The sequence below is a fragment of the Bombus pascuorum genome, chromosome 2 (assembly GCF_905332965.1).
Source record: "Bombus pascuorum chromosome 2, iyBomPasc1.1, whole genome shotgun sequence".
In the NCBI taxonomy this organism is placed as follows: domain Eukaryota; kingdom Metazoa; phylum Arthropoda; class Insecta; order Hymenoptera; family Apidae; genus Bombus; species Bombus pascuorum.
Window position 1 is genome coordinate 2,893,363 of NC_083489.1, and position 26,853 is coordinate 2,920,215.

A 26,853-nucleotide genomic window follows, 5' to 3' on the forward strand; every position below is an offset into this window, starting at 1 on the left:
AATCAAGGCGCGTATGATCGCCGTATATGTATGCACGGTATCGTTGAGATCTATGCAATTTTATATTCTTAATGATCCTATTACTATATAATGTATGGATCTTTGACGTTAGATAAGAAGAAGGCCACTCGGAAACTTCCGGCTTGTCGTTTTTCTAAAATCTAAAATCGATTCAAAACGAAAACAGAGAGTACAAAATCCTGGCAACTTCGTTCCACGATTTACACCGATACGCACAAGTTTATAATTCTGATAAGCAACTTAAATACTGAAATGTTTTGATTTGCGGTTAGCGATATGGAAGAGAACGTGCGACAACTGTCAAGTTTCGATCGCGGCACTTCCCCGCTGGTTTCACCGAGAATCGGAATTCCCAGAATCACGTCACCGTGGAACAGGTGTTTAACGTAATGCAACGATACGATACTGTTCGATCGACGATCCGGATGAAGCGTGATTAACGAGTCGGCATAGTAAATCGATCATGTGTTTTGATCGAACGACGCGACGGTGTGACTCGCGCACGACCGTCCACTACGGAGGAAACCCAGGTACCTGGTCCTCTTTATCTCTCTCTTTCTATTCTACTCTTTCTACCAGCGGACAAGATCTGTTCGCTTACGGGGAATCCATGGCGTGAATGGAACGAGCCACCGTAGAGAATTCGCGACTGGGAGTTCCCAAATGCTTGAATCTCTAATGACTCGTGACGTGTCAATGACGTCGGCTGCGCCGGTCACACGGAAACGACCGTGGAAAATTTCCTGCTTGTTTCGAAGAAATGACATTTCGCAGATAATATCCCAGCGCGTGCTATTTATAAAGTTGCTTTACAGAGATTACTTTCGCGTTAATAGCCACGTTAATAGCACCGTTAATAACACCCATGCAAGCTAATTATCTATCCGATTATTCAGCAATTACACATCGTTTACAACGAAATCCTTATCCTATATCAGGTGTTTGAAAAATCCGCGAGAAACATCGCAATCTTATTTCTCGTGACTCACACGAACGAGAAACTTGTCTCGAGTTCTTTCTACGCGACGTGCGAGGTAATTTAGCGACCAAAGAATCACAGGTCGTTCCGTCGAACACGAGTAGAGAGAATTGTGTAAAAAGCCTGCGATGATTCGGCGATCGATGATCAACGATAGCAGAGAAAACGTCGCGGGATTAAATCCGATGGATTGACAACAGAACGTGTCTTAGGGGTTAGCTTTGATAGGAAAGAACGAAGAGGAAGGGGAACGACGGTCGAACCACTTCGTGGTGTTCGAAAAGCTGGTCTGCGCGATCGGTGGAAGCGGCGATGCTGGCAATGCGAGGACGCGGTGGTGGTGGCGGCGGCGGTGCTAGACCACCCGAAACGAGGGGTGGGGTGGGGGCACCCCTGACCCCGGCATTAGCCGGCGGTGAAGGGAGGCAACGTTTATATGCGGCAGCAATCCGCCCCGTAGGCGCATTCGCTCGTACGCTTCATCGAAAGCGGACTAAGACGAGAGAAACCCGTTGTTTTAACGTCACAGCGTCGCCGCCGTTGTTGTTGTCGTCGTTGCCGTCCAGTCAAATCAGACGAATCGAATCGAACCGAAGCCAAAAGGAAGAAGAAGTCGCAAGAGGCAAAAAAAAAAAAAAGAAGAAAGAAAGAAAGAAAACAGACAAGTTAGAGAGAAGTCTCTTGCATCCAGAGAAGTTGCAGTGCGAAGCGGTAGCCAGTTAGCCGAGTTACTTAGCTCTTTTTGGAAAAGAATAAGCCATCGAGAAGAAGATTTCTTCGGTGGTCCGTGATTGCCTGTACGAAAAATAAATCATTGTTATCCCGGTGATCCATCGACTTCGTTCGATCAGACGGCAGTGAAAAGCTCCAGGCGTCGAGCAGACGATCTTTGGGCTTGAAGAGTTTTCATTACGAAGAACGACACGGCGGATATGATGGCTGTCGCAGCAGCGCAGAAGAACCGCGAAATGTTCGCTATCAAGAAGTCTTACAGTATCGAGGTGAGTAGCTTAGTATTTAGAATTTTAGATTGTGGTAGAGAATGGAAACCGATCGTGGTGATTTTGATCGTAAAGGCGAAATTGGCACACGAAATTTAAAATTTTAAAATACGGTTAAAAATTTGTTAAGGCGTATGATTATGTCAGCGTAAACGCCGAGTCGAGTGTTAAACGGAGTCGAATAGGATCGCGGGAAAGCGCGGGAACTTTGCCGCACGTTTAAACTGCCACGATTCTCGCGCGTTGTACCGTAATTGCGAGTACTCCGCTCCACGTTCGATCGTTTCGCTTCTCCCGTTTCTTACAGTTAATGCAGCGCACGACGGGTTTCCATCGACGATCCCTCGCTATTTTCGCGAACCTGACTTTCTGTAAATTCCGTCGTTCTTTCGTTTTATTTCGACGAAATTTGTAAACATTGAAACGAAACGTCTTGTAACGCGCAAGAAACGCGTACCTTATTTAGTGATTCGAGATGTTTGGAACTTTCTTACGGAAGAATTCTCTTTCATCCTTGCCTACGTGACTTTCATGATAAACGTTCGGTATATTTCGTAAGAGATAAAAAAATAAACGAAAACCTATGTTCGTGTAAGCGCATGCATACACACACGTATACGAAGGCGACGCTCTTCGTCCGACCAAACAGCACGAGTGAAATTCTCAAACTGGAAACGAAAAGGAGGCCCAAAGGTCTAGAGAAAGTACACGTGATCGATTACCGCTCGATCATCGCGGTAATCGATGATGATCTCTTATTCAAAATTCGTTGCATTCTATTCTGTACGGAGAGCCGGAAGATCGTTATCGTTGTTATCGTCTTTTCCTACGAGCCGAACGTTCAGACGCGAGACGAAACTATTACGATACACTGACTCATCGTCGTCGCAGATCAATCACGGAAGTTTCAAATTAAGAATCACGCTGAGAGAGGAAAGAGGGGAAGACGTTGAAACAGGTGAAAACGACGTAAGATCAGAAATCGACGACAGTCACGAGTACAGCCAGTGTGCTTCGATCTTTCACTTTTCCATAGAACCGCCCATGAAACAAATACATACACGCGTGCATACGCTTTTCCCCTCGATCATTCAGTTTCCATGGAAGAATTTTATACGCGTGGCATCATTTACATTTCTCGGTACAAGTTACAGTGGCGACAGAAATTATCTGTACGTCGTTCCATTTGTTACACCATTTACACATTGATCGTCTAAGTTCAAGCGTACGAAGCTTCGTGTATCGTTCGACGGTACTTTCGTACGAACATAAAAATTTCATAGAAAAAAATTTATTTGCTTCGTTGGAAAAGAAGGATATGTACAAACGCTTTTTGTAACCGCCGTATATCGTATAAGCAATCGTTGCTCGATTGTGTTGCATGTTAAATCGTTTCAACGAGACGATAAATCGTGTTGCACCGGTTCTATAATTGCCACTTCGTCTCTCGCGGTTCTTTAGCGAACGCGTAATTCCGTCGATTCCGCTTGGGAACGTCGTCAGGAAATCGCGTGCTCGCAAACTTCGATCCTACGTATCCTGGCGTTCGGTAATGGCGCGTTACATTAGAACAGTCGCGCAATAACGACTTTCGATCGGAGCCTCTTCTCGAGGCCGTGATTCTTTTTTCCATTCATAACAGTTACGGGAGCTCCGCCTCGGAACAGGTCATCCGAGAATTAGAATCACAAGGACGCGTCCCTGTGCGTTTTCTTCGCGCGCTTTTTTCTTTTTTCGAATCGCACGGTAACAAGGCTTAATTGGCATCCCGACAAGGTCTGCGGCAAACTTTTTCATTCATACGTGTGCTTCATCATCAAGACGTCTGCCGTCAATTGTGATTTATTAGTTGCACGAACTGTCTTCTTCTAACGTTGCGTTCCGTTTGCGCAATCCTTTGGCTTTCGCATATTTTTCTTCCTTTTCGAAGGCTCGAATCCTCCAAGTCCATCGTTTCGTCGTTTAATTCGACGCTTCATCGATCGGCGATTCTTTGTTCATAGTAAATAGAAAAATTCACGACATGGAAGTATATTCGAGTCGCGTTCGAGTTATGTCGATCGACCATGAATCGAACCTTCTTTTACCAATTACTTTGCTATTCGCGATATTTCATTTCTATGCTTGCCGTAAAATAGCAATTTAAAATTGAAATAGCAAATTAAAAATAGCAATCTCCTATTAAAGTAACAATATCGAATCGTTACGTGTTGCGAGCTAAAAAATGAGTAACGCGTTGAGTAAACTAATAAAATGATGGATTTCAAAGCGTCGAACATCGAGGAAGACAAGAAAAGCGAGGAAAAAGGTGAGACGCTGGCGCGAATAAATTACGAAAAAATGCAGTCGATCGGCTTAACTTCCGAGAAGCTGGTTTAGCGATCGTCGAACTATCGAGGATGAAAAACTGAACTTTTTAATCGATGACGTGAAATTCCTCGGTTCCGAATTTCACCAGTAAAGACACACAGTTGGTCTCGTGTTTGACTCGTGAGCATCGATCCCTTACTTTCTCCGTGTAACATTACGAGCTTGAACGCTTCTGCGCTAACCCGTGTCGATATACGAACACGCGGTTAGGCAAACAGTTGGGTCCACTACCTGACGAAATTTTGGAAATCACGGTATCATACATTTTCGTTATACAAGGTTTCACAAAGGTTTCGAAATACTAACGGCATAAGAAACTTACGTTTTATTGGCGAATTGTATCTGTTGATATACAATGAAACGTTGCATACGTAAGCGTATTTACGTATGCACCTTTGACGACAATGGGAAACAGCCACGACGACTCTGACTCACTCAAACGGAACTCTCGCACACGCCGGATCTAGTTACCAGATTGGATCCAGAATCCGCTATTCGCGCGCTCGTTCGATCGTTATCGATCGTGTTCGCGTCATTCTAACGGAGGGGTGAAAAATGACACGGCCTTCGTTGCGTTTCCTATTAAAACATTTCCAATGGCTATTTCATCGCCTATTACGTAGTCTCTTCGAGCTATAGCTTGTTCATTTTTCCCTATTATTCATCTTTTTATAGACCGTAACGAATATTCAGAAATGAATCGATCGGCTGCTAAATGCTAATCGTGTATTCTAAGAAAAAAAAGAGAAAGAAAAGAAGAAAATGGAAACGTTCAAAAAATAGAGTGGATCGGTTTCGGATTATCTTTCGAATTGTTTCTTACGTTGATTCGACCACGTCCTTGCGACGTATGTAAAATAAAAAAGCATCTCTTCATCTTCCAACAGTGAGAATAATATTCTGCTGGAACGTACAGATTCGTACATAAAAATTTCATTATTTCCCATTTTTTTGTAAATGAATTTAACGCATCCCTCGTTCGTATCGATTTCTCGACGAATTTCTGGGATCGTCGATCGTTCGATCCGATTGATCTCGGTGGATTAATTAAATCGGTCGATCACGCGCATTAGCTAACGAGCTAGCTGTTGATCGACGCGCATGCCGATCGATTTATTACAAAATCCCGTAATTAGTCATGTACACCCTCGATGAGTGACAGAAAAGTTAGCCGACCGCGCGGCAACATCGTATAATTGTATCGAGTTGCAAAATCGATCGACCTCGGCTCCCGCATGATAATTACGAATATGTCATATAAATATGAGAACGAAGTGATTGTAAGTCCAATGGTTACCGAGAGTCGCGGAGAGGCCCTGAACGCTGTTTTAAACTCCGTTATTCGCCTTTGGAGGCTCGCCGCGCGTGCGACAACGCCTCTAATCGCTCATCGACGACATCGACGATCGATCGAGATACGTTTACGTACGTATACATACATATGAACAGACAGCGTGTATTAATGCCCGCTCGTCCATCCATTACTATGCTAATCGTTCTATTTAAATGTCTTGTTTTGCCCATTTCAATCATCGAGTCCGATTCCTGTTTGAAAAAAATCATGCTAATGCGTCAAATGAATTATGCATATTGATCGCGTAACAATCCGTGGTGGTTGTCGTCCTGCAACGTTTATCCACGTTTTTTTTCTTTCTTCTCCTTTTCGATTTACTTTTTACGTAATCGAAAATCTGTTTGTCTGAATCCCAATGATATTTACAGGAATCTCTGCCTCTTGTTTATGTGATCGATTCAACGCGAAACCTTTCTAAAAGGTTGCAATTGCCCGTTCAGAGAATTTCTTTGCTAAACCCTCGATCGTTCATCCTCTTGATTATCACTCGAAATAACCGTGACTTTATCGAAATGAATATAATTTCGAATTTGCACGGTCCGCCAACGTCGAAGAACTCGTTTCGTTGTTTAGCCGGTATTTCTATAACGCATAATAGGTGTTACGTGGACAAGTCCGTGTAAAGTAACTAATAGCGCTAAGCTGCTATGAAATGGCGAAATAATGATCGACCTTGGATGCATTTGTTATGCATCATTACGCGGCTGTATCGACAAAAAACGCCAGTACTATGCGAATATCTCAATCAACCGCGAAACTCGTCGTTGGTTTTGCTTGAAACGCCGATTGAGTTTCTCGATTCGATCGACGTGTCATAAACTTCCTACGAGATTTAGAATTGATTTAAATTAGAGAATACCAGGCAAGCAAATAATAATACAAATAACGATAAGAAATAAATAAATTAAGATCGTGGAATATTCGATCTATTACGCGATTTTCCACTGCTTGGCTTAATCGTACGATTTTACCTCTTCTCTTGCCAAATCTACTTGCAAGATACACCGTACGCGTGAAACAAAAAATAACGTATATTAGAAAATGGCTGGAATAGAACTGTACGAACGAATATGAGTCACGATCGGGATAATTAACCATGTGGCACTGACTGAACGCAAGCGCTGACTTTACCTGACCGGTAAACGATCATATTGGTCAAAGTCGGTCGCATTTTTTTCATTAAACCGAACGAGACAATATTTTTAAATCGGTTAATCATCGCGTGACGCATTTGTCCGATAGAGTCATCGGTCATTTATCCGATCCATCGTCGAAGTACTTGGCCCAGTTCGCGCGATGTGTTGGTAAGGGATTACTACACGTTTTCTATAAACCGTGCCAACCGCTTTGTACGCTTGAAAAATAAAACTGGCTGCCACCTTGCGCGTGCCATTCGTGAAAAACGGTCGTTCTGAATTTGAACGACGCTGTTGCATCGGGCTTTGCAACGTCTAAGAATTCCTAACGAGCTTCTCGATCGGTCGATTCTCGATGTTCCATTAGATCTCGTTAAATTGTCTTTTTATCCTTCTTTTCTTTCTCTAGCAAAGTTTTACCAACTCTTTGTAGTACTGACGAAGAATTCTCCTTTCCAACTTTCTTTCGCCTGTAACAATAAGAAAATCGAATCGCAAGGATTAGTCGTCGCGCGATCGTCTTTGAGGCAGCGAAACGCTTTGTGTCCTCTGTCCGAGGATTCGATCCTAATTTCCGATCCTTCAACGCCAGCCGGATGACCGCTGTGCGCGCTAATTTCCGCGTCTTTGAATCTTTATCAGAATTACCAACCGTGCTATCCGCTCTTTGAACGTCAGGTAAACTTTGATGCGTCGCGAACAGGCAGTTTCAGCATCGAGATTTCACTTACCGATAGGATATCCGCCGTTTAAAAATGTAATTTAATCGCGATGCGTAGGATATCCAGGTAAATTCATACTTTTTTGTTAATAGAATCGAAGAACTGGAATCTAAAGAGAGATTTCACTAATGAAACATTACGACGAATATCGTACTTCGGATACTTGCTACATTTTTCCACTTTGCGCATTTTTGTATCTTCAACGTATTGTGCGCTAAATTAATTTAGCACTCGTCGGTTTAGAATTGTTTATTTAAGAAGCAAGAGATTCTCATGGTGCATATCGTAAAATAATTATCGTTTTTAATTATTTTTATTTCAAATTTTTAAAACTCATCGTCAGTAGTCTTTACTTATATTACTAAATGATAATTATTCATGCTTTGTGAGTTCTTAAATTATTAAAATATACAGTTGTTGACTATCAAATTATCGATTCTCTACGATGAGTTAAATTTTCTATAAATGCACATAAGTGATGTACGTTCCATGCTATGACACGTTGTAAAATACTCTTGATTAAATATTGAAATATCGTTTTGTTTATTTAGAACGGTTATCCAGCGAGACGGCGATCTCTCGTGGACGATGCTCGCTTTGAAACTTTGGTTGTCAAGCAAACGAAGCAGAGCGTTCTTGAAGAAGCGCGTCAACGAGCAAATGGTAAGTAACAGTCCGTTACTTTGAACATAATTTTTCTGCATCTTAAGCGAACGAGCATGATCTTTTCCTAAATTTTTCTATTCAACGTTCCGTGTTGTTCGATGTTGCATTGCGTAATCGATGTTAAGACTATTTTCCAAATAGCTTTCTTTACTTCGTATTGCGGCGAATATTTTTCATGTTACTTGGTTTCAACTTGTTTCGTAATAGTATCGATGTTGCACGATAATTTTATTTGCTGTTGAACTCGATAGGCGAAGAGACTATCTGCCCAGATACGGAACGTTACGCTTCGTCGAGCGACGATGAACAGGTGGAAACATTGGCTTGCGCTGCTAAGGACGGAGGTTTGTATTTATGAATTTTTTTACGAATGTCCTCTGGACGAGCGAAAATTTCGATGCTTCAAATTTCCCTTTTATCATCGAATTTGTTCGTATCCAAGGGAAACGCAATTACGAAGTGTCGATAGATGTAGCATGTTGCATGAGCACGCAATTATTTCTGACTTGCAGAAGCCAAAGCTGAGGTTTCGTCGGACAGCGATATTGGCAAACCAGAGGATTACGACAATGGTAAGTGTATGCAACGTGTTTTTCGTCAGATCGCAGATGAAGGACTTTTAACGCGTCAAGGATACTTCTTAGAAAATGAACTCTGAAACGCGCTCTGAAACGTAATTAGAGCTTGAAGCTAAAATTTTATTCCGGATAAAGATAAAAGATGAGAATCTAAAATAACGATTCGTTTCAATTACTTTGTAAATTGCTCTCGTAGAGTACGAGTAATCGGACGAATCGTTTGATCCGTGCTACGAGTAATTGAAATATAATAATTCCAAATAATCTGGTATTTGATATAAATAAATGTAATAAGAAAAAATATGTCGCTCAAAGATCGAAGCATATCGTCCGCTTCGCGAGGAATCGGAAAGACCGGTAAAATTCTGGAAGATGCGATCGTTATTAGGGTGCACGAGGCGAATAGGGTAAATGGAGAGTGAAGCAGCTTCTATTGTAAATGGCATGTACCTGACCAAAGAGAGTTGAACCAAGCGCTTTCCGACACTTGGCTGAATTATGGGGACGACCTTTTTCCGCCTTTTCCCGACCACTTCTCCGGCGTCTCCGCTTTTCCTCGCTCTCTCGTCACTTTTTCGAATCCGCTTTGTGCATTTAGAATCGTATTAGCCGGGGACCCCTTTTTCCCGTTTCTGAAACGCCTCCGCGCGTCCACGATAAATGTATAACAGAGTTATTTCTTTTTTACCGTCTTCATCTTTGCTCGGCCGAGTCCCGGCACGTTCGTGGGCGACAATAAGAGCTACTTTATTCTGCCCCTATTGCCCACCTCCCCAGCTGCACCGTAACCCATATAAAAGTGGGAGACATTTCGCGGAAATGGACTTTGAATTGCCCGATTATTACACAGTCCTGAGAAAATCACTTAGCGCCTCGAAATATCGCGTAAGAAGCTCGGAGGAAGAACATTCAGTCTGAAATTTGATAACGTGAAAGCTCTCTTACTTACTTCGACGTATGCCTGTAGTTTCAAGAATTTTATTTCGAAGAAAGGAACGTCCGCCTTTCTTACGGTTCTTGCCCTCGAATTTGATAAAAAGGTTCAGCTCTCCTACTCGGTTAAGTGTTTCTACGACCTTAGGAATTCTGTTTGATGCGAGCGATTTATGGTTTTCCTTAGACGTTGGATTAACAGAAGAGGAAGTGGTACTCGCCAAGACGATAGCGGAGTGTCCCGAAAGCGAGCACACCGTGCAAAAGGCAGCGCTTGTTTTGCGTTTGAGAGAAGGCATAGGCTCCTTGGCTAGAATCCTCAAGACGATCGAGAATTTCAAGGGAACGGTGACCCACGTTGAGACAAGACCGTCGAAGAAGGAAGGTCTGCAATTCGATGTTCTCGTGAAGATCGACATGACCAGGCAGTGTTTGCTGCAATTAATCAGGAACCTTCGTCAGAGTTCTGCGTTGGACGGTGTTACTCTGCTCGGGGATAATTCTGTCAGCATCAAAGATCCCTGGTTCCCGAGACACGCGTCCGAGCTCGACAACTGCAATCACCTGATGACCAAATACGAACCTGATCTTGACATGAACCATCCTGGATTCGCTGACAAGGAGTATCGTGCTCGCAGGAAGGTCATTGCGGAGATCGCTTTCGCGTACAAGTATGGCGACCCTATACCTAACATTCCTTATACCGAAACGGAGAACGAGACCTGGTCGCGTGTGTTCAACACGATCGTCGATCTGGTACCGAAACACGCTTGCGTGGAATATCGAAGAACCTTCAGGAAGCTGCAAGAAGAAAAGATCTTCGAATCGCATCGCATACCTCAGCTGCAGGAAGTCAGCGAATTCTTGAAGAAGAACACTGGATTCACTTTGAGACCTGCCGCTGGATTGCTCACGGCTAGGGACTTTTTGTCCAGCCTTGCGTTCAGGGTCTTCCAGAGCACTCAATACATTCGTCATATCAAGACTCCTTACCACACCCCGGAACCGTAAGTATCTTCCTTCAGGATTTTTACACGTATTATATCTCTCCGAATTTATATCGTCAGTTTTTTGAAGCATTTTAAAGGACGAGTTTGTTCGTACGTTTGTACTTTTTCTCCTTGTCTTATTCTCAATTTTGATTTCCGCATTTTTAAGTTCATATTGAGAAGATTTTTGTCGTACGAAAGTACGCGAGAGCAATCGATACTGCGTTATGACGAGAGCGACATCCTGTTACACAGGGAACGATGATAATAGAATTACCGTACCTCTCTAAGCTCGTAATGGAGCTCTAATTGGCTTTTAACGACACGATGGCGTTGATAACTTAGTTTCACAGTTGCGAACTTGTTTCTCCACTGAAACGGTTCCCGCGTTCGTTATAATTTTCGATTTCCGTCGAAGTATATCGTGTGCATTATCGTAAGAGAAATTTCAATCGACCACGTTTCATTCCGGCCGTTCGACCGTTCTTCCCTAAATCTTTGCACAAATTTCAAAAATATTCTTTCCTGCTTATTTCCATCCTCGTAGCGCATTTTCCATAATTGTAATATCGTAGAGTTCGCGTAACGTTCATAGACACCTCTCACAGATGCATCGACTCTACTTGAACGTGAAATTTTAAATAATGAGATTATGCATCGTAATTAGTCGAGAGATGAAAGCCTATCCTCCATTTAGTTGCGCGAGAACTTTCACCGCCGTACTTTGTCCTCGTTCTCTTACTCGCTCATCGGTACTCGGTTAATTACCTTCGACATGAATAAGCGAAATGAAAGCAATAACGTCACCGATATCGTCGAGACGTCTAATTGCAACGATTTTGTTAATTCTCTTTTAATTTGCAGAGATTGCATCCACGAGCTTTTGGGTCATATGCCGTTGCTAGCCGATCCAAGCTTCGCTCAATTCTCTCAGGAAATCGGACTTGCCTCGCTTGGAGCCTCTGACGAAGAAATCGAAAAATTATCCACGATTTACTGGTTCACCGTTGAATTTGGTCTTTGCAAGGAAGGTTCCGAGGTGAAAGCTTACGGCGCTGGTCTTCTGTCTGCTTACGGAGAACTTCTTCACGCATTGAGCGACAAATGCGAGCACAGATCCTTCGATCCAAAGACCACCGCCGTTCAGAAGTATCAAGATCAAGAATACCAACCGATCTATTACGTGGCGGAAAGCTTCGAGGACGCCAAAGAGAAATTCCGTCGTTGGGTAAGTGTCGATCGATGCTAGAGACTTGAACGCGTGGTAGTAGCGTATCTCAGCTATATATTGTATATATATATATGTACATATTAGAGTATCGTAAACGGTGTTACTATTTTTACCGATTAAATATAAATTTCATCGAGCCTCGATTGAAACTTGCATTTGACGCTATAAATTAAAGAAACAATTTTTTATCACGGTGATTCGCGAACTATAACCTTTGATATTTTCGGTTTAGGTATCCACCATGAGCCGACCCTTCGAAGTGAGGTACGATCCGCACACGCAACGCGTCGAGGTGTTGGACAGCGTGGATAGGTTGGAAAATATGATGTCTCAGCTGAACACGGAAATGACCCATCTCACGAACGCTATCAACAAGCTGAAGAAATCCTTCGCGTAAAGACGAAGGGGTCCTATGCCCGTGTAACAGGATACGATTATTTCGCGAATCATCGAGCTTCTCTCAATCTTTCGCTGTCTGTTTTTTCTTTCTTTTCTATTTTTTTTTTTTTTTTTTTTTGGAAAAAGTCGCAGCCTTTCAGCCAGTTCGAAATTTGCTCGTTTAAGTTGCGAATCCTATTCTCGTCGTTGAGAATCGTTTCAAGCGGAATGTACATAAAAGTGTCGTAATTTCTTTGTCTTTTTTCTTTTCGTTTCTATTGGAAGGACGTCGAGATCTCATTGACCTGGTGGTCTACGTCACGTTATTCGCATCATTGTTCGTCGTTTGCATTAAATCGTTCTCACTCTATGTATAAAGTCGTCCATCCGCGTAGTTGAATACACGTGCGCGTATCCAGGTCGTTCGAAGCGTGGACTCTGTATTTATGCACTGGTCGATCGAACGGATCACTCGTGTCTTACGTAACGCGAGTGTTCGATAATCTTGTCGCGCTTCTCGTCTTATTTATCGAATTCGCGTCTTACGTCGTTCACGGGCCTGACGTTCTTACAAAAAAGTATTATATTAAAAAGTATTGTCAAAAACGGACCGAATTTGATACGCTTTGAACGTTCCACGCGTACATATTTCGTTATACGTTATTCCTTATTTCGTTCCGATACACGTATTGTATTGTATTGTATTGTATTTTACTCTACTGTATTACAAATTATTATTATTATTAATTATTATATTAGTCGTAGAGTATTGCGTTGTCGCGTTTGAATTTGCTTCCTCCACCGCGACAGTACGTGATCAACGCGTCGTCGTCACTTGGATCAACTTTATTTCGAGGCGACCAGTATTATAAAGCAACGTAGATTCTTTATTTTAGATAGAGTTATTAACGAACATGTACCACATCTTGGGAAACATGCTTGTTCTCTACCGGTAAACAGTAACGATCCTTCGTATCCGATCGTATAGATTTAACGCGAAACCTTAAGTTGATACAATAGCTTCAAGGATTTCTTTTATTTTTCCAGTCGGATTATAGGTTTGGAGAAGAGAAAAATGAGAGAATAGCATCGTTTCTCGAGAAACTAGTTACTATTCACGAACACAACTTCAATAACGAAGTCACGGATCAGTGTTGCATTAGAGACGCACTATGTAGCGTGTAGTGCGAGCACTTGCTTGCGCACCTTGCACAGTTTCCCGTCGCTAACTCGTACCAAATACTTTTCCGCGTTCGTATCGATGCGCACGTCACTCTCGCGCTTGCTAAGCTGTAGAAAACTATTGGCGTGTCCGCTAGATTTCCTTTGTATTATATTGTAAAGTATTCAGAGCATAATAAAAGTATAAAATACGAATCTAAGAAATTATTTTCGTTCACGAATTCCGGACAATCGTTACGTATTATCGATTTACTATTATTTTCTTCTTCGACAATATCATTCCTTCTATTCTGATCCTCTCTTACTTATCATTTTTAACAGACAACAGAAAGGATAAAACGCGAGAAACTGCAGGAATTCCACTTATTTAAGACAAAATTAGTACTCGTTCGACGATCCTTATCTCGCCAAGAGTTAAATCATCGCTTGTCTTATTACGTGCTGGCATGTCACTTTTGGTTTGCCTCGCTGTGTCGCATGACGCATCGATCTGTTGTACTATACCGTAGCATATCTCAGCCCTTGTAAAACTTATGAAACTCATATGAGAGATTTATCTTCCAATGGCTTCGATCGAATGAAAAGAAAATCAAAGTAACGTTACATTAGCGAGCAGCAAATACACTCGATGCGTCGTATCATCGGTAAAACTCGTACTATGTTGTTGATCTGAAAATTACATTATTTTCTTTTCATTCGATCGAAGCCATTGGAAGATAAGTCTCTCGTATAAGTTCCATAAGCTTTACATGGCGTTACGCGAGGAAAGAAAGGAGAAAATTACGCTGAATAATCAACGTGTTGATATTATACGCTTTAATTCGATGTAAAAGCTACTTACGTTTCGTACGTGTTTGTTATAGCCGCGCCAATTCTACTTCTACGCTCTTCGTCTCGAACATATCGCTTCGTATTTAAATACAGTATTTTTTCTTTTCTTTTTTTTTTTGCCGTTATTCACATGATCGAAGTGAAATTCGCTTCCTGATAATTCGCCTGAAGGCGAACGTCGCGTCAAAGAGGCTCGTTGCCATCTTCCGTCGTGACTTTGTTCTTTCTGAAAGATCATGGCGATTCCCAGGTAAATCGAAGATCGGGTATCGGCCAACGAACGGCGAACCGGCAGTCCGGTTTTTAGAGATGAAACTGTTGGCGGTGCTTGGCGCGCTCGTGATACAGTGCGCCGCGACAAAATCATGGAACAGCGATAGTAAGTGAAAGCGTTTGGTTCGATGATCGAAGTCACTTTCTTCTCTGCCCGTCAGATTATTCAGAGGAGACGTTCTTCGTGTTTGCCTGGATCGGTTACCTCAAACGTTTCTCTCTGATTGTGCTGATGCTGTCTGGTGTAGTTCTCTACTATATCCCGGAATCGCGACCACGTAAGTAAGAAAACAAGTTTAAGGTGAAACGGAAGCTAGATGAAAGATTTATTTGCAGAAGCTCGACGATAATTTTATCTATTCCGATAAATCACTGTCACGCACAATTCTAACGTGAAATCAGATGTTTATTTCTAAAGAGCGGTGCTTTTCGTTTAACGAATTGCACGCGAGATAGAGCAGAATCGTATTCAGCGAATACGACAAAAAGCCGCTATGCAAGAAATTATAAATATTATTTTTATTATTTATAATTTATTTTATCATTTATTTATAAAAATTATTAATATTATAAGAAATTATAAAATATTACAGTTAACGAATTACTCGTGTCAGGACTATATTTTTTACCAGTAGAAAGATATCACTCGCATCTTTCGATCGATAGGATCGTGTACATATTTTTAGTCGTATGCGTTATACCGGATTTGAGAACAAATCCAACGATACGTATGCGTGTAGATATAGTGATGCCAGAAGTGTTTTAAAATTTAAAGCCCACATATACGTAAACATTTACTTTGAAGTTTTACGATTTTTTAGTAGATTTAAAAATTGTCAAAATATTTATATTTCAGACGCGCGCAGGATCTGCTACGCGTTGATCGATCTCACAGCGAATGGTTTGAAATCCGCTTTGAGTGCTCGGGAGAGTGAGTTCTTGTACGAGAAAATGAAATCCAAGTGCCATCGCGGCCAATACGAGCCATCGTCGGCCATGGAAAAGTATCTTTCGCAAGAAATTCAACATGACGACGAGACTTTCGAACGACTCCAAAGAAATTACGCTAAGAAGTCGAAAATCTTCATCGACGCGGACGATGTATCAGGGTTAGTATATATATATATATATATATATATATATATATATATATATAATTATTTTCCATCGTTTTACAAAACGAAAAAAAGTAATTACAAAGAGATCTTTCAGCAGAAAATAATTTTCCAACGATATGTTTATTCTAAATATGTTACCAAAAACGTTCTAGAAGCAAGGATAAGAAAAAAGGCAGCAAACTGTATAGAGACAACCGACTATCGCGTCAACGTCTTCGTAACGTGATTAAACACGAGCCATCTATGGAAATCGCTAAACCTGTCTATTTTTACTCCAACGATGGCCAAAAATACTTGAAAACAAACGTGTCTGGTTCGAAACACTGTAACGGGTCAGCAATGGAGAACTACGCGCTTTTAATCAGGCAAGAGATATAATAAATCAGCTCGAGCTCAACGATGTAACGTTCCTCAAATTATTTTATTTAACAATAAATTTATTGGTTACAGCGGCAGTCCACAGCAACTGGCAATGTTCGATGAAAAATACGAAAAGGATGACATGGTGATCGTGGAAGATCCTTACGTGAGAGTGGATTACAGGGAATGTGGTACATCCACCGATAAACTATCGTCGAGGGCGGAAGCTTCGAGCTCGGAACAAGAGGGACCTACCAGAGATCATAACGAGCAGGTAACAGACTTGGTAATGTAAAACACTTAGAAATTTCGCGTTTCTAAGGAAGACGTAACAGATTGAGAAATTTTCATAAATATAGGAAGTAGAAACGTACGTGAAAGAAGTTGAATTTAATTCGACGTTGGAAGGCAATGGTTCGCGGTACTCTGTTGACAGATCGTTGCATCGAACAAGCGAATATCAGTGCGGCGGTGAGTGTTGCGGCAGCAACGGGTGCTCCATATCGTCAGCAAACTTGAGTAACAGAGCGAACGTTACATCCAACTCGTCGGTCGATGCAAAGAATGCTTTAAAGTAAATGACACACCGTACAACGTGACAAACGTTAATGAGAATATCGTAACTCCATAAAGCGTCGTTTAAGATCGTCTCGAAGCATGGTGACTCCGAAACTGCAGAAAAAGATCGAAGACAGCACGGAACACTCGTATACGATCGATTATACGAACTATAATTACGTAGGTGATCGTCCTATGAGGCAAATTAATTCGAACAACAGTCGCAAAGTAGATTTTCGCAAAGAACACATAAATGGCTACGAAGTAGGTACACAAGTAATCGGATCCTGTCTATAATTATATATTTGCAGTATTTTGAGAACATTTTCTATTTTACTATTAGTAACTTTGTATTTTGTTTGCGTTTGTCAGAAACACGAAGAAGATGGACTCTCGCGTGAAAATATACCAAACGCTCGAAGAAAAAAGCCTAGAAACGAATCGACACATTTCTGTTCTAACGACGGTTTTTACCTCACCGACCGAGGAGGGGAAGCGGACGATGAAAATTCTCAACACGGAGAACGAGTGACTAGGAAGCACGATCTCGATGAGAAACCTCAAAGAGAAAATCCCTTGTGCGAAAAATGTTCGGACGACTCCGAAGTCCTCGATTACTACAACGACATTTACATGGAAGCAAACTTAAATAGTAGGTTCAAGTACTCGTCTCTTGAGTTATTACGACCCAGAAATATAAGTTACTTGACCTTTACGCTGCGAAATTTCTATTTCTACTTTCGAGATACGTATCAATTTCAGAACAGAAAAGAATTTTCCATTTTCCAAATTTTATCGAATTACTCTTTAGCATTTTTTATTTTTTATATGACTAGCGTATATCGTCAATTTTCCTAGTAAAAGAGAATACATTTCGAGAGAACGCGAATTAAAATCGAATTCTACGATAAATCACATTTATATCAGCGTCTGAGTATGATCGAACATCGGGACGTAAAAGCTACAAATGGAAAAAGAGATAGTAAGAATAGACGATATAAGGGTATTGCGCGATGAATATATTCGACGAACCAAATTATTTTAATGATCCAGATCAATTTAAGCCAGCTCTGCTACGAGCGGTAAACTGGATCTTCGGCGGTTGTCCGGAAGCTACGAGAAGAGCGGCTTTGGAGCGCGACAAGGTCGGAAAGGAAGAGAGCCAAGGGTTAACCGACGAGTGGCTCCTCTAGCCAAGGACGTTAAACCTGTCATCGTGTGAGACTCAGACCGTCGGCAAAACCGATACTCTGCCGCATCGAATATTCGCAATCTCGTTAATAAGCACATGGCGATCGTTCGATTTACGAACGATCGTGGAAATATCGTTTCTTCGTCGTGAAACTGCAATAAATTCGAAATATCGTTTCTTCGTTTATTTGTCTTATCTGGAACAGACGCGAAGTGCATAGCGTATGCTCGAAATAATAACCGAACGATCGTTCTGTTCCACGAACTCGTCGATTTAGAAACAGATTTTCGTTCGATTCCCACGACGCATCCGGAAGTGGTCGGTCGTGAAAATATCTCGTCGACTCATTTTACGAGACTGACCGTGGCACGTTCGTTGAGTCAATATTTATCACGATGCAGCGCCAATTGGTAAGCGAATCGTCGAACGTACAGAAAGCGGGCGAGTTTTTGAAACGCAAAACTTGCCGTTGGTGCGCGCTCTGGCTGCTGCCGGAAGTGGATATCGGCGCGTATATACGTGGCTTAAGAGCAATAAAGGAGGCCCGGACTCACGAGCCGCTAAAAGAGAATGGGGAGAGACAGTCGCGCGGAGACCAAGAAGCGCGTCGGATCACGCAACGGAACCGCGAAATTGTCAGGAAGCACGTGACTCGCTCGATATACGTACGTACGACGATACGATTCGATCGAACGTTCCGTTTTTCTTGTCGTTTCGAGAACGCCTGGATTTTCCAATATCGATCCCTTCCGCCCTGTTTCGCGCGATTAACCGTACCTCTGCTCCCTTCGCAACATCGTCTACGAAAAGGAAACTTCCAACGACTCGGATAGTAGGGACGAAAGTATCGTCGTGAGTTCACGTGCACGCTCGGCTCCTTTTTCCCTTCCGTTTAATACAAGAGCTCCAAGAGGGTCCGCGATGTCTGCCTGTCGTACGAGTTGATAGAAAGTGCGGCGAGGAATGCTGAAGGAACGGTACATCGGTGTGTTCTAGGCGACTGGTAAGTAAGTATGCGATGAAATAAAAATAACGCCGAGTTTTTAATAGTACGAGTTATTGGAAGACGCGTGCAATACGATCGACCGATATCTTCGTTTCTCATATGAAATCTTTATTTCCCTCTGCGTAATCCAAAAAAGAAGAAAAAGAGGGAGAGTACGATGGAGGAGCTCGGAGATAAAATTGATAAAATTTGATGAAATTTCTAACTTGAAGAAACCGTGTATAATATTAAACTTTAACACGACAAGCTCCGTATATTTCCAAATATCGAAAAATCTCACTGCTATCACGAAACAACGTTATTACCATTTTTCTTTCCAACAAGTACGCATCTTATTTATATCGTAAGTTTCTCGTATCCGTTTCATCTTTGGAAAGACGTATCCCGATTACTTTTCCACTCAGCTCGTCAATTATAAAAGGAAACATACGATAATTTATAAATATATACACGAGTAAGAAATCTAAATATAAATTGTCTTAATCTTAATGTACGATAAAAGGTTTATCGGTCGTTCAGGCGCACGATACGTGACCAAAACACGGTCGTGTCTAAGCCAGCGAACTGGTTGATCCGTAACGAGACTTACGTGCCGCGGTGGTACATTGTTAGACGCCGGAGTAAATTCCTTGAATTCCACGGGACATGTGCGAACTGTTCTATTAATGTACCCATCGTCTCTTCCCTTCTCTTTCCAGACGACGACGGCCGTACACGCACCTCGATTCCCGCTCTTTCCATCGCGTTCGTTTCTCCTTTCTTCCATCGCACCCCTCTTCCTCTTCTTTCACCCGTAGCCGACGGAACAGGAGAGCACGGCGTATTTAAACTTTCGTTCGAAGGGGAACACGAGGCGAATGCCTCGGCCGATCGTCGCAGATGGTGCCGTTTTGATTTCGATGAAAGAGACACGGGACACCCGGTAAATGGAACCGCGTGTACTATATCCGAGAACGTCCACCGGAGTCTTAAGATCGGAATGTACAAATTAGTGATGGGTAAACGAGAGTAAACAGTAATTTCGTCCCAGAAACATCAAAACTATCCTCGAATTTCTTCGCCGTATCTATCTTCGCGATTAAATTTGTTTATTTGTCCATACCGAACTGGTATTATTAACCGTTCGTACGCGAATTTACAAACTTGGACTGCGTGTTTTCCTTGGCAGACGGAATCCTCGTATACGGACTCACCTGTGCCGATATTCGAACGTCTTATATGAAATTCAAAGGTGTTATCTACATGGAAGCCAGCCAAGGAAAGATGTAATCGTGACAAATTTTTGCTTGGTCGCTGGCCACGCACACGCGATCTCGCGTCACGGAAACGCGCCCTGTCTGTTTCGCTCGTCCGCGACGCTTCTTCTGTCTTGCAATCACGCGCTACATGGTTTTGTTACACTTTGTGCAGTGACAAATGCGCGGAGTATGACGTCAAATGCGATTAGAGGTATTCGGAGGAAGAAGAGTTCGCTATGCGAGGTAAAGGTGGCTGTGATTGGAGCGCCTGGAGTTGGAAAAAGCGGTGGGTACAACGCCTTATCACTAAACTGCGGATATTCCTACAGATTAATATTTTTCTAAACGCGATCAAAGGAACGAAATTTAAGCAGAAATTTGTTTCAACTACTGGAAATTATAATAAAAGCGATACTTTGAATATCTCACGTATTTTTGCCTATTACGCGCATTCTAGCAATCTCAAATTTCTCACGAATGCATAAAAATGCATGGTTTACTTATTGTTCTACATTCGTATTACATTCAGAGATATTCGCGCCGAGATCCGGCATTGTCTTCTGCTTGAGATCGAGAAACGGTCTACAACAATCGACGTTATTTATACCAATAGATGTTTTGATACATTTGAATACGTTTTGCTATACCAGATGCCAAGTTTCGCTGGGATAGTTATGTAAAATCCGCTTTTACTTTTAGCACTGTTACTTCGTTTTCATCGGCTGGCGTGTTACAATTCGACCGCTTTCCTCGCATTTTCACTCGACTCGCTTTCAACGCGGGCACGCTAACACACGCGGTAGCGCTTAATTTTGCTATAATGGTAACGGGCGTGACATTAACCGTAATCCTTTGCATACAGCACCATGCAGGCGCGCAATTAGAAAGTGTTATATTAAATAGATCGTAAGGATATCCCAAGAAAAGACCTGTTTCTCCACGTTTTCGTGTGACGCATTTATACTATTGTTACGTTGATTGTCTTCCCTTGACATTTTGCCTTACAATCCCGAATCACACTTATGGCATGAATTACCGATTAAATTCAACGAAAGCAAGATTTACTATCGTATGGAAGATCGATTTTAACTCTGATCCTATTTCGAATTACAAGACTATAAATTACTAGATATGGACGTTCAGGACTGAATGTCCTTTAGACTTTGAAAAAAATGTCTTTTTGTCGATCATTAATGCAGATTAACGTAGAGAATAATATAACAACAGAGACATATATTTTCTGATATTTTTGTAAAGGTTACGCAACGCGCTAAAGCACGAAGCCAATTTATTTCTTAATTAGTTAGTAATTTGTAAGGTCAAGTACAAGAGGGAAGAGAACGTCAAGAACAAGTTAAAACAGAGAATAATCGACTAATGTGGAAACGTATCAGTTCGACTGTTTTATACTTGTTAATAGAAATAGATCTTTCTTCGCGAGATAAAGTAATTATCCGCTAGGAATGAAATTATTCCGACTAGTATTCGCATAAAAACGATCGCTGAAAAGTATCTCAAGTACGATTGATTCAAGTACAAGTGCATGCGTCGCGTATATCCACGCGATAGGTGTGTCTGTATGCGTATGATGAACGTGGTTGGGACCCTGAAAGGAGCCAACCGCGTGTATTTTTGGTAATGGCACGTGTAAAGCATAGGTGAGTACATAATTGGTTGGGCCCCAGCAACTGTACATTTCAAACTGACCGCAAACCACGCTCGCGTCCTATTTATAAAGTTTTATTTCAAAATTTCCTTGAATCGCGTTTTATAAACGATTAAACCGCCCTGTCAATTCCTCGCGAATAAACGAGAGACCAATGGTTTATATATCTCGAAACAACGATGATACTGTTTTCCCATACGATGTATACTTTCCATCGTATATACGTATTTTTAACTCGGCAAATAATTGCTCGGTTCGTTGAGAGACAGGGAACAAAGGCGATTCGTATAACGGAGTTGATCCGTGCAGAAAATTGGCACGAATAACCGGCGAACTTTTAATGATCCATACGAGGGAAAGCGCCGAAACGATGTTGGTCTAAGGACTCGAACGTAAATACACGGATCAACAATAAATTTGTTTTCCACGAAATATTCAGGTGGTCCTGTCAATCATGAAATAAAGCACGCCGCAGAGTCTTCGGTGAACGTTCAGTAACGTCGGTCTGCGGTCAGTTTTGCTATTTTAGCTACCTTTAAAACTCGAGTATTCCGTATGAAAAAATCAACGTTTCGGTTTTCACACTTTTCACGAATCAGTGTTTCAGTTCTGTAAATAAAAATTCCTCGCAACGCTTACAAAAATTGATAAATCGATTGGATCGCTGGCTAGTCGACTCCAATTCGACCGCATTGTCTCAAGTTTGCTCGAAGGAAACTTGTTCACGGCGCTTATAAAGCAGGTCACTTTTCATTGAACTTAAGACGAAACACACCATGGTGACGTTTAACGCGTGTACAAGGTTTTGTGGCGCCGTGGCAGGTTCGAGTTCGAGGTAAAAATAGTGTGGTGTGCCTCGAAGCGGGTCACTAGGCTGTAGCTCTCGTTTCTCTCGATTGAATCACGATATGTCGGAACGCGTGCATCGTATCGAGCAAGATCGCGTACGTTCTCACGATATCAGGTGGAAAATGATTTCGACTGATCCAGAATGGAGGAAAGGTCGAGGGAACTGCAGGTTCGAATTCGGTTGTCTACATTTCCTATAAATCAAATATAAAATCAATAACCGAATATGGCGTACTATATTCTTCTTTTGTAAACAAATTAATTGTTTCTTACAATTTACATTTAGAACAATTTTTACACGTCAGATAGCAAAGGAATCGATGTAAATAGGACGTACGATTAAAGAAAGCATAGGATGACAACTTTCTAACAGGCGTGTGCATGGAATTTGTATCGATGGCATTTGTATTGATTTGTATTGATGGCGATCTAATAAGTGTCACGCTCGTGGATAAGCACGATAATAAAGAAAAGTTATACAGATACTAACAGAATCGAACGCGACTACTACTGTGTGTTTTAACAAATAATTACACAGAGTGATTCACGATCATCTCTAGATTACATAGAACAATAACGTTACAACAACGTTTCAACAACGTGTATTGTTCTTAAATTCCAGCATTGACAGTGCGGTTTCTAACAAGGAGATACATCGGGGAATATGATCACCAGTCGGGTAAGGAACATCTCGATTTACGAACTCGTGGCCAATAAGATGTGGTTACTCGATGCGGTATAAATTACGATGAAATGTGAATAGAGTGGACAATAGACCGATGAATTTTTTTGAAAAATTGCCAACAAGCGGCGTGGCACCTCAGGGACCGCCTATACTCTCCCTGCGCGTATCTCGGTCCGCGTCTGATCTAAATTTATCGAAAACGAATTTGACACTAGACAGGACTGGTACTAATGCGAGGTTGATACTCGAACAAAACTTGTTTTTTTGTACAAATACAGAGACGCGGACAGGATGAGCAAGCAGCTTCTCTGCGAGCACGTGTTCCCTCCGAGATCTAAAACTAGACTGGGCTGGAAAGATTTACTTAACGGTCGCGATAGCTACCTGATCTTTCTGTTGCAACGCGTTCTCGCCATGAAAATTTATTACACAATTTTTCCGTTGCCGCATCGAGGATGCTGATCGTTTCGAATCGTCTAAAATTTATCTACACGAGTTATAGTTTACATTAAGAGAATCTTCCGATCGTTCTTTTCATTCTTGTCTCTTTTTCTTTTTTTTTTTTTTTAGAAAACAGATATAAACACGAAGTGTTGGTCGACGGTGAACCGATCCTTTTCGAAATTTTGGACACCTGCCCGAAGGTAACGTATTTATCGATGATCGTAAAGATCTATGTACATTTGTCGAGACGATTTCATTCATGGTCGAAAGCAAATCAAATTCTTTCATGCTTTGCTTGCGTCCTATCCCGATGTTACAGAGCGAAGATGAATTACCTTCCACGGAAACTGTACAGTGGGCGGATGGATTACTTTTAGTCTATTCGATAACCGACAGGGGTTCTTTCAATTTCGTGAGAAAGGCGAAGGAAACACTGGCGGTGGTTGATCCCGAAGCCACAATGCCCCTCGCTTTGGTCGGAAACAAAGCCGATATGGTTCATTTGCGGCAAGTTAGCACCGAAGAGGGAGAAATACTTGCGAAAGATTTTGAATGTTGGTTCAGTGAAGTGTCTGCCGCGGAACAGGTATGCTTCAAACCTTATTATTAGTTAGAAACAAAGTTTCGTACGTAATTTTTATTACGGAAGTGTAATATGGTTTCTTAGGTCACACAAGTTGCTGAATCTTTCCATGAACTGTGTCGAGAAGTTCTGGCAGCTAGAAGAAGGAATAAGCAATCTTTACTGGACAGAATGCTTGGTAGCAAAGCGACGCGTGCTTATTCGCGAGGTAAAAGTGACTCGGCGCTTCCAAAAGATTAATACACGTGTAAAAACAGTTCATATCTACTTTATATATATAACATATAATATATATAATATATTATATATTTATATATATATATCGTTTTATAAAATTTATATATATGTAAATTTTATAAAAGAAATGTTTAAAAAAAATTTATAATACAATCCTACGAATCAAAACTGAATGATACGTAGCTTATCTATATATGTGTACTTGTTATTGAAAGTTTAATTACCAAAGATTTATGTAACATCGTGTAATGTTTTTTGACTTATATATATTACGTAAATTATATACAATACATAAAGTTTAGAAGTTCTATATTACAATTTTGTCAACATGTAATGTAAGCACAGTTTTTTAATATACTCTCGTGTTTTTTAATGGAAGAGTTTATAGTTCTAATATCGATTAACGTATGTAAAAATTTGACGCAAGATATAAATATTTGAATCATACTTTCACGCCCTATCTTGCTATAACATACATATGAAAATTGTATCTGTTCACTTTGCGAGGCTGATTACAAATGTAACCTACACGAGAATAGATTAGATAGATATCGAAACATGTAATATATATAATTGACCTATATTTATTTTGTACTTAAAATGAAATTATGACAATAAATATTTCTTATTTATTATATCACTGTGATATGTAACACTAACATGTTAACTCCAAAATAGACAATTTCTCTTACATAATGATCGTAAAAAGTTATGATAATAAAACATTCTTATCTCTCTTTTAACACTTAGGTCATAGATTTAGTTTCTTTACAAAATTTGAGTATCATTTCGTACTTATTTCGTATCATCGTACGTTTCTAAAACATCTGCTAAATGTTCGTTATCTCTTGGTTTTTTGAACTGTTTTCTCTTGCTAACAGGTTTCTTTCGTTTAATCGGGGCTGGTTTTTTGGGACCGTGATCCTGCATAGATCGTATTCCTTGTTTTTCTAAGTATTCGTCGATTTTCTGATCATCCATTGCATCGACTGCAACAGCCCTCCACAACTTTTGAAATTCATCGTCTATTGGAAACTGCGCTGTTTTATCATTATAAAACACGATCTTCTTCTTGTCCAAGGGTCTTGTTATAAATAATATCTCATTTTGTAAACTCTAAAATGAATAAGTTCCGATTAAAATTCCTGACAAAACTGCTATACTGTAATCGATTATATTGGTATCGTCGCAGTTCTACATATATTTATACCTTTAAATGTTTATCACAGTGTGGCAGACTTTCTTGTATATCTTCTAATAGTATTCCACCAAGACCTTTTAAATCTTGTTGTTTTAATAACCTCAGTAAAGATTTTTTATCTTTAATCTTATACATAGCTTTGAATACAAATCTACCATCCGAAGTTACTTCTATCTTTGGGTTTTTAATGAGAGCTTCTGTTTGAAGCCATTGTTTTACCTAATAAAAGAATAGCATTATATTTTCTTTATATTTTCACAAATTGTTTAACGCATTATTAAACTTACCTTGGATCCAACGTCTAATTGATTTGTTTCATCCAAGATTTCTTCTAGCGTTAAAGGATGATCATCTCCTTCTTGATGCCTAGCTTTCATATGCTTTACTATTTTGGCTAACACACCAAATTTATATTGTGTACTGCCTGCCATGGTTTTGTAGTTAACCATGTCTAATTTGGGTCCGCTAGACATAGATAGTTTTGGCTTTTTTTTGAATGACTCATCTCGCGTGGTATCTTTTTCCTGTTCCTTCTTTCTTTTCTCCACCCTATAAGAACAAAATTTATTGCCTACAATATTGAACCAAACAAACAACAATATTCTATCAAATTGTATATAAGTTATGTATCTGTCTTTTTAATATCTTTTATCGTAATTTGTAATATCTTGCAATCTGGTTTGAATAATTCGTACATTTAAATTATTGCGTGAGCTTTACGACAAAAGTTACGTACAGAACATTTTAAATTTAATATTTACTTTAAACATAACATAAACTTTCTACAAAAGTTGAGGTTAGGAAAGAAAATTCACAGATAATACTCACGATGGTGTTGTAAGAGCTTTTTTCTTGAAGAGCTCTCGCTCTCTAAGCAATGCTGGATCCATTGTATTATAAAATTTCAATTACACAAATGTCAAAATCTCAAATGTTAATTTCAGAATTACCACTTCAGGCACATTCCAAAGCATAAAGCATAATGAGTAATCTTAGCGTCCTTTCCATGTCCATAGCGTCAAACTATACTACGCATGCGCGTATTTGCTTTCGATAAATCGCTCCATAATTT

General features: G+C 40.7%; 4 protein-coding genes across 6 annotated transcripts; 3 read left to right on the forward strand and 1 right to left on the reverse strand.

Annotated features, from left to right (window-relative positions):
- The first annotated feature begins 1,448 nt into the window (after positions 1 to 1,448).
- On the forward strand, positions 1,449 to 13,744 carry LOC132904520 (tyrosine 3-monooxygenase). Of its 2 annotated transcripts, XM_060955087.1 has the most exons (7): positions 1,449 to 2,001; positions 8,135 to 8,246; positions 8,501 to 8,593; positions 8,762 to 8,821; positions 9,948 to 10,767; positions 11,614 to 11,977; positions 12,213 to 13,744. In XM_060955087.1, exons 1-7 carry the CDS (start codon positions 1,933 to 1,935, stop codon positions 12,375 to 12,377), a joined length of 1,683 nt encoding a protein of 560 aa, XP_060811070.1. In that variant the 5' UTR covers positions 1,449 to 1,932; the 3' UTR covers positions 12,378 to 13,744. The 2 variants fall into 2 exon arrangements, with proteins under 2 accessions (XP_060811070.1, XP_060811071.1); XM_060955088.1 differs by lacking the exons at positions 8,501 to 8,593; positions 8,762 to 8,821.
- A 714-nt stretch (positions 13,745 to 14,458) lies between these two features.
- LOC132904662 (uncharacterized) lies at positions 14,459 to 17,538 on the forward strand. The gene is made up of 9 exons (XM_060955351.1): positions 14,459 to 14,750; positions 14,806 to 14,922; positions 15,501 to 15,753; positions 15,915 to 16,127; positions 16,213 to 16,396; positions 16,482 to 16,696; positions 16,767 to 16,944; positions 17,053 to 17,429; positions 17,517 to 17,538. The coding sequence occupies exons 1-9, from the start codon at positions 14,681 to 14,683 to the stop codon at positions 17,536 to 17,538; spliced, it is 1,629 nt and encodes a 542-aa protein (XP_060811334.1). The 5' UTR covers positions 14,459 to 14,680.
- An 805-nt stretch (positions 17,539 to 18,343) lies between these two features.
- LOC132904522 (ras-related and estrogen-regulated growth inhibitor) lies at positions 18,344 to 25,215 on the forward strand. 2 transcript variants are annotated; one of them, XM_060955090.1, is made up of 6 exons: positions 18,344 to 18,879; positions 20,289 to 20,402; positions 23,254 to 23,310; positions 23,887 to 23,960; positions 24,080 to 24,346; positions 24,428 to 25,215. In XM_060955090.1, coding segments are annotated over exons 1-6 (669 nt in total). In that variant the 5' UTR covers positions 18,344 to 18,878; the 3' UTR covers positions 24,584 to 25,215. The 2 variants fall into 2 exon arrangements, with proteins under 2 accessions (XP_060811073.1, XP_060811074.1); XM_060955091.1 differs by having other exon boundaries at positions 18,355 to 18,875.
- On the reverse strand, positions 25,149 to 26,765 carry LOC132904521 (general transcription factor IIE subunit 2). The gene is made up of 4 exons (XM_060955089.1): positions 26,610 to 26,765; positions 26,069 to 26,330; positions 25,791 to 26,000; positions 25,149 to 25,696 (listed from the first exon to the last, which is right to left on the reverse strand). The coding sequence occupies exons 1-4, from the start codon at positions 26,669 to 26,671 to the stop codon at positions 25,376 to 25,378; spliced, it is 855 nt and encodes a 284-aa protein (XP_060811072.1). The 5' UTR covers positions 26,672 to 26,765; the 3' UTR covers positions 25,149 to 25,375.
- Positions 26,766 to 26,853: the final 88 nt, after the last annotated feature.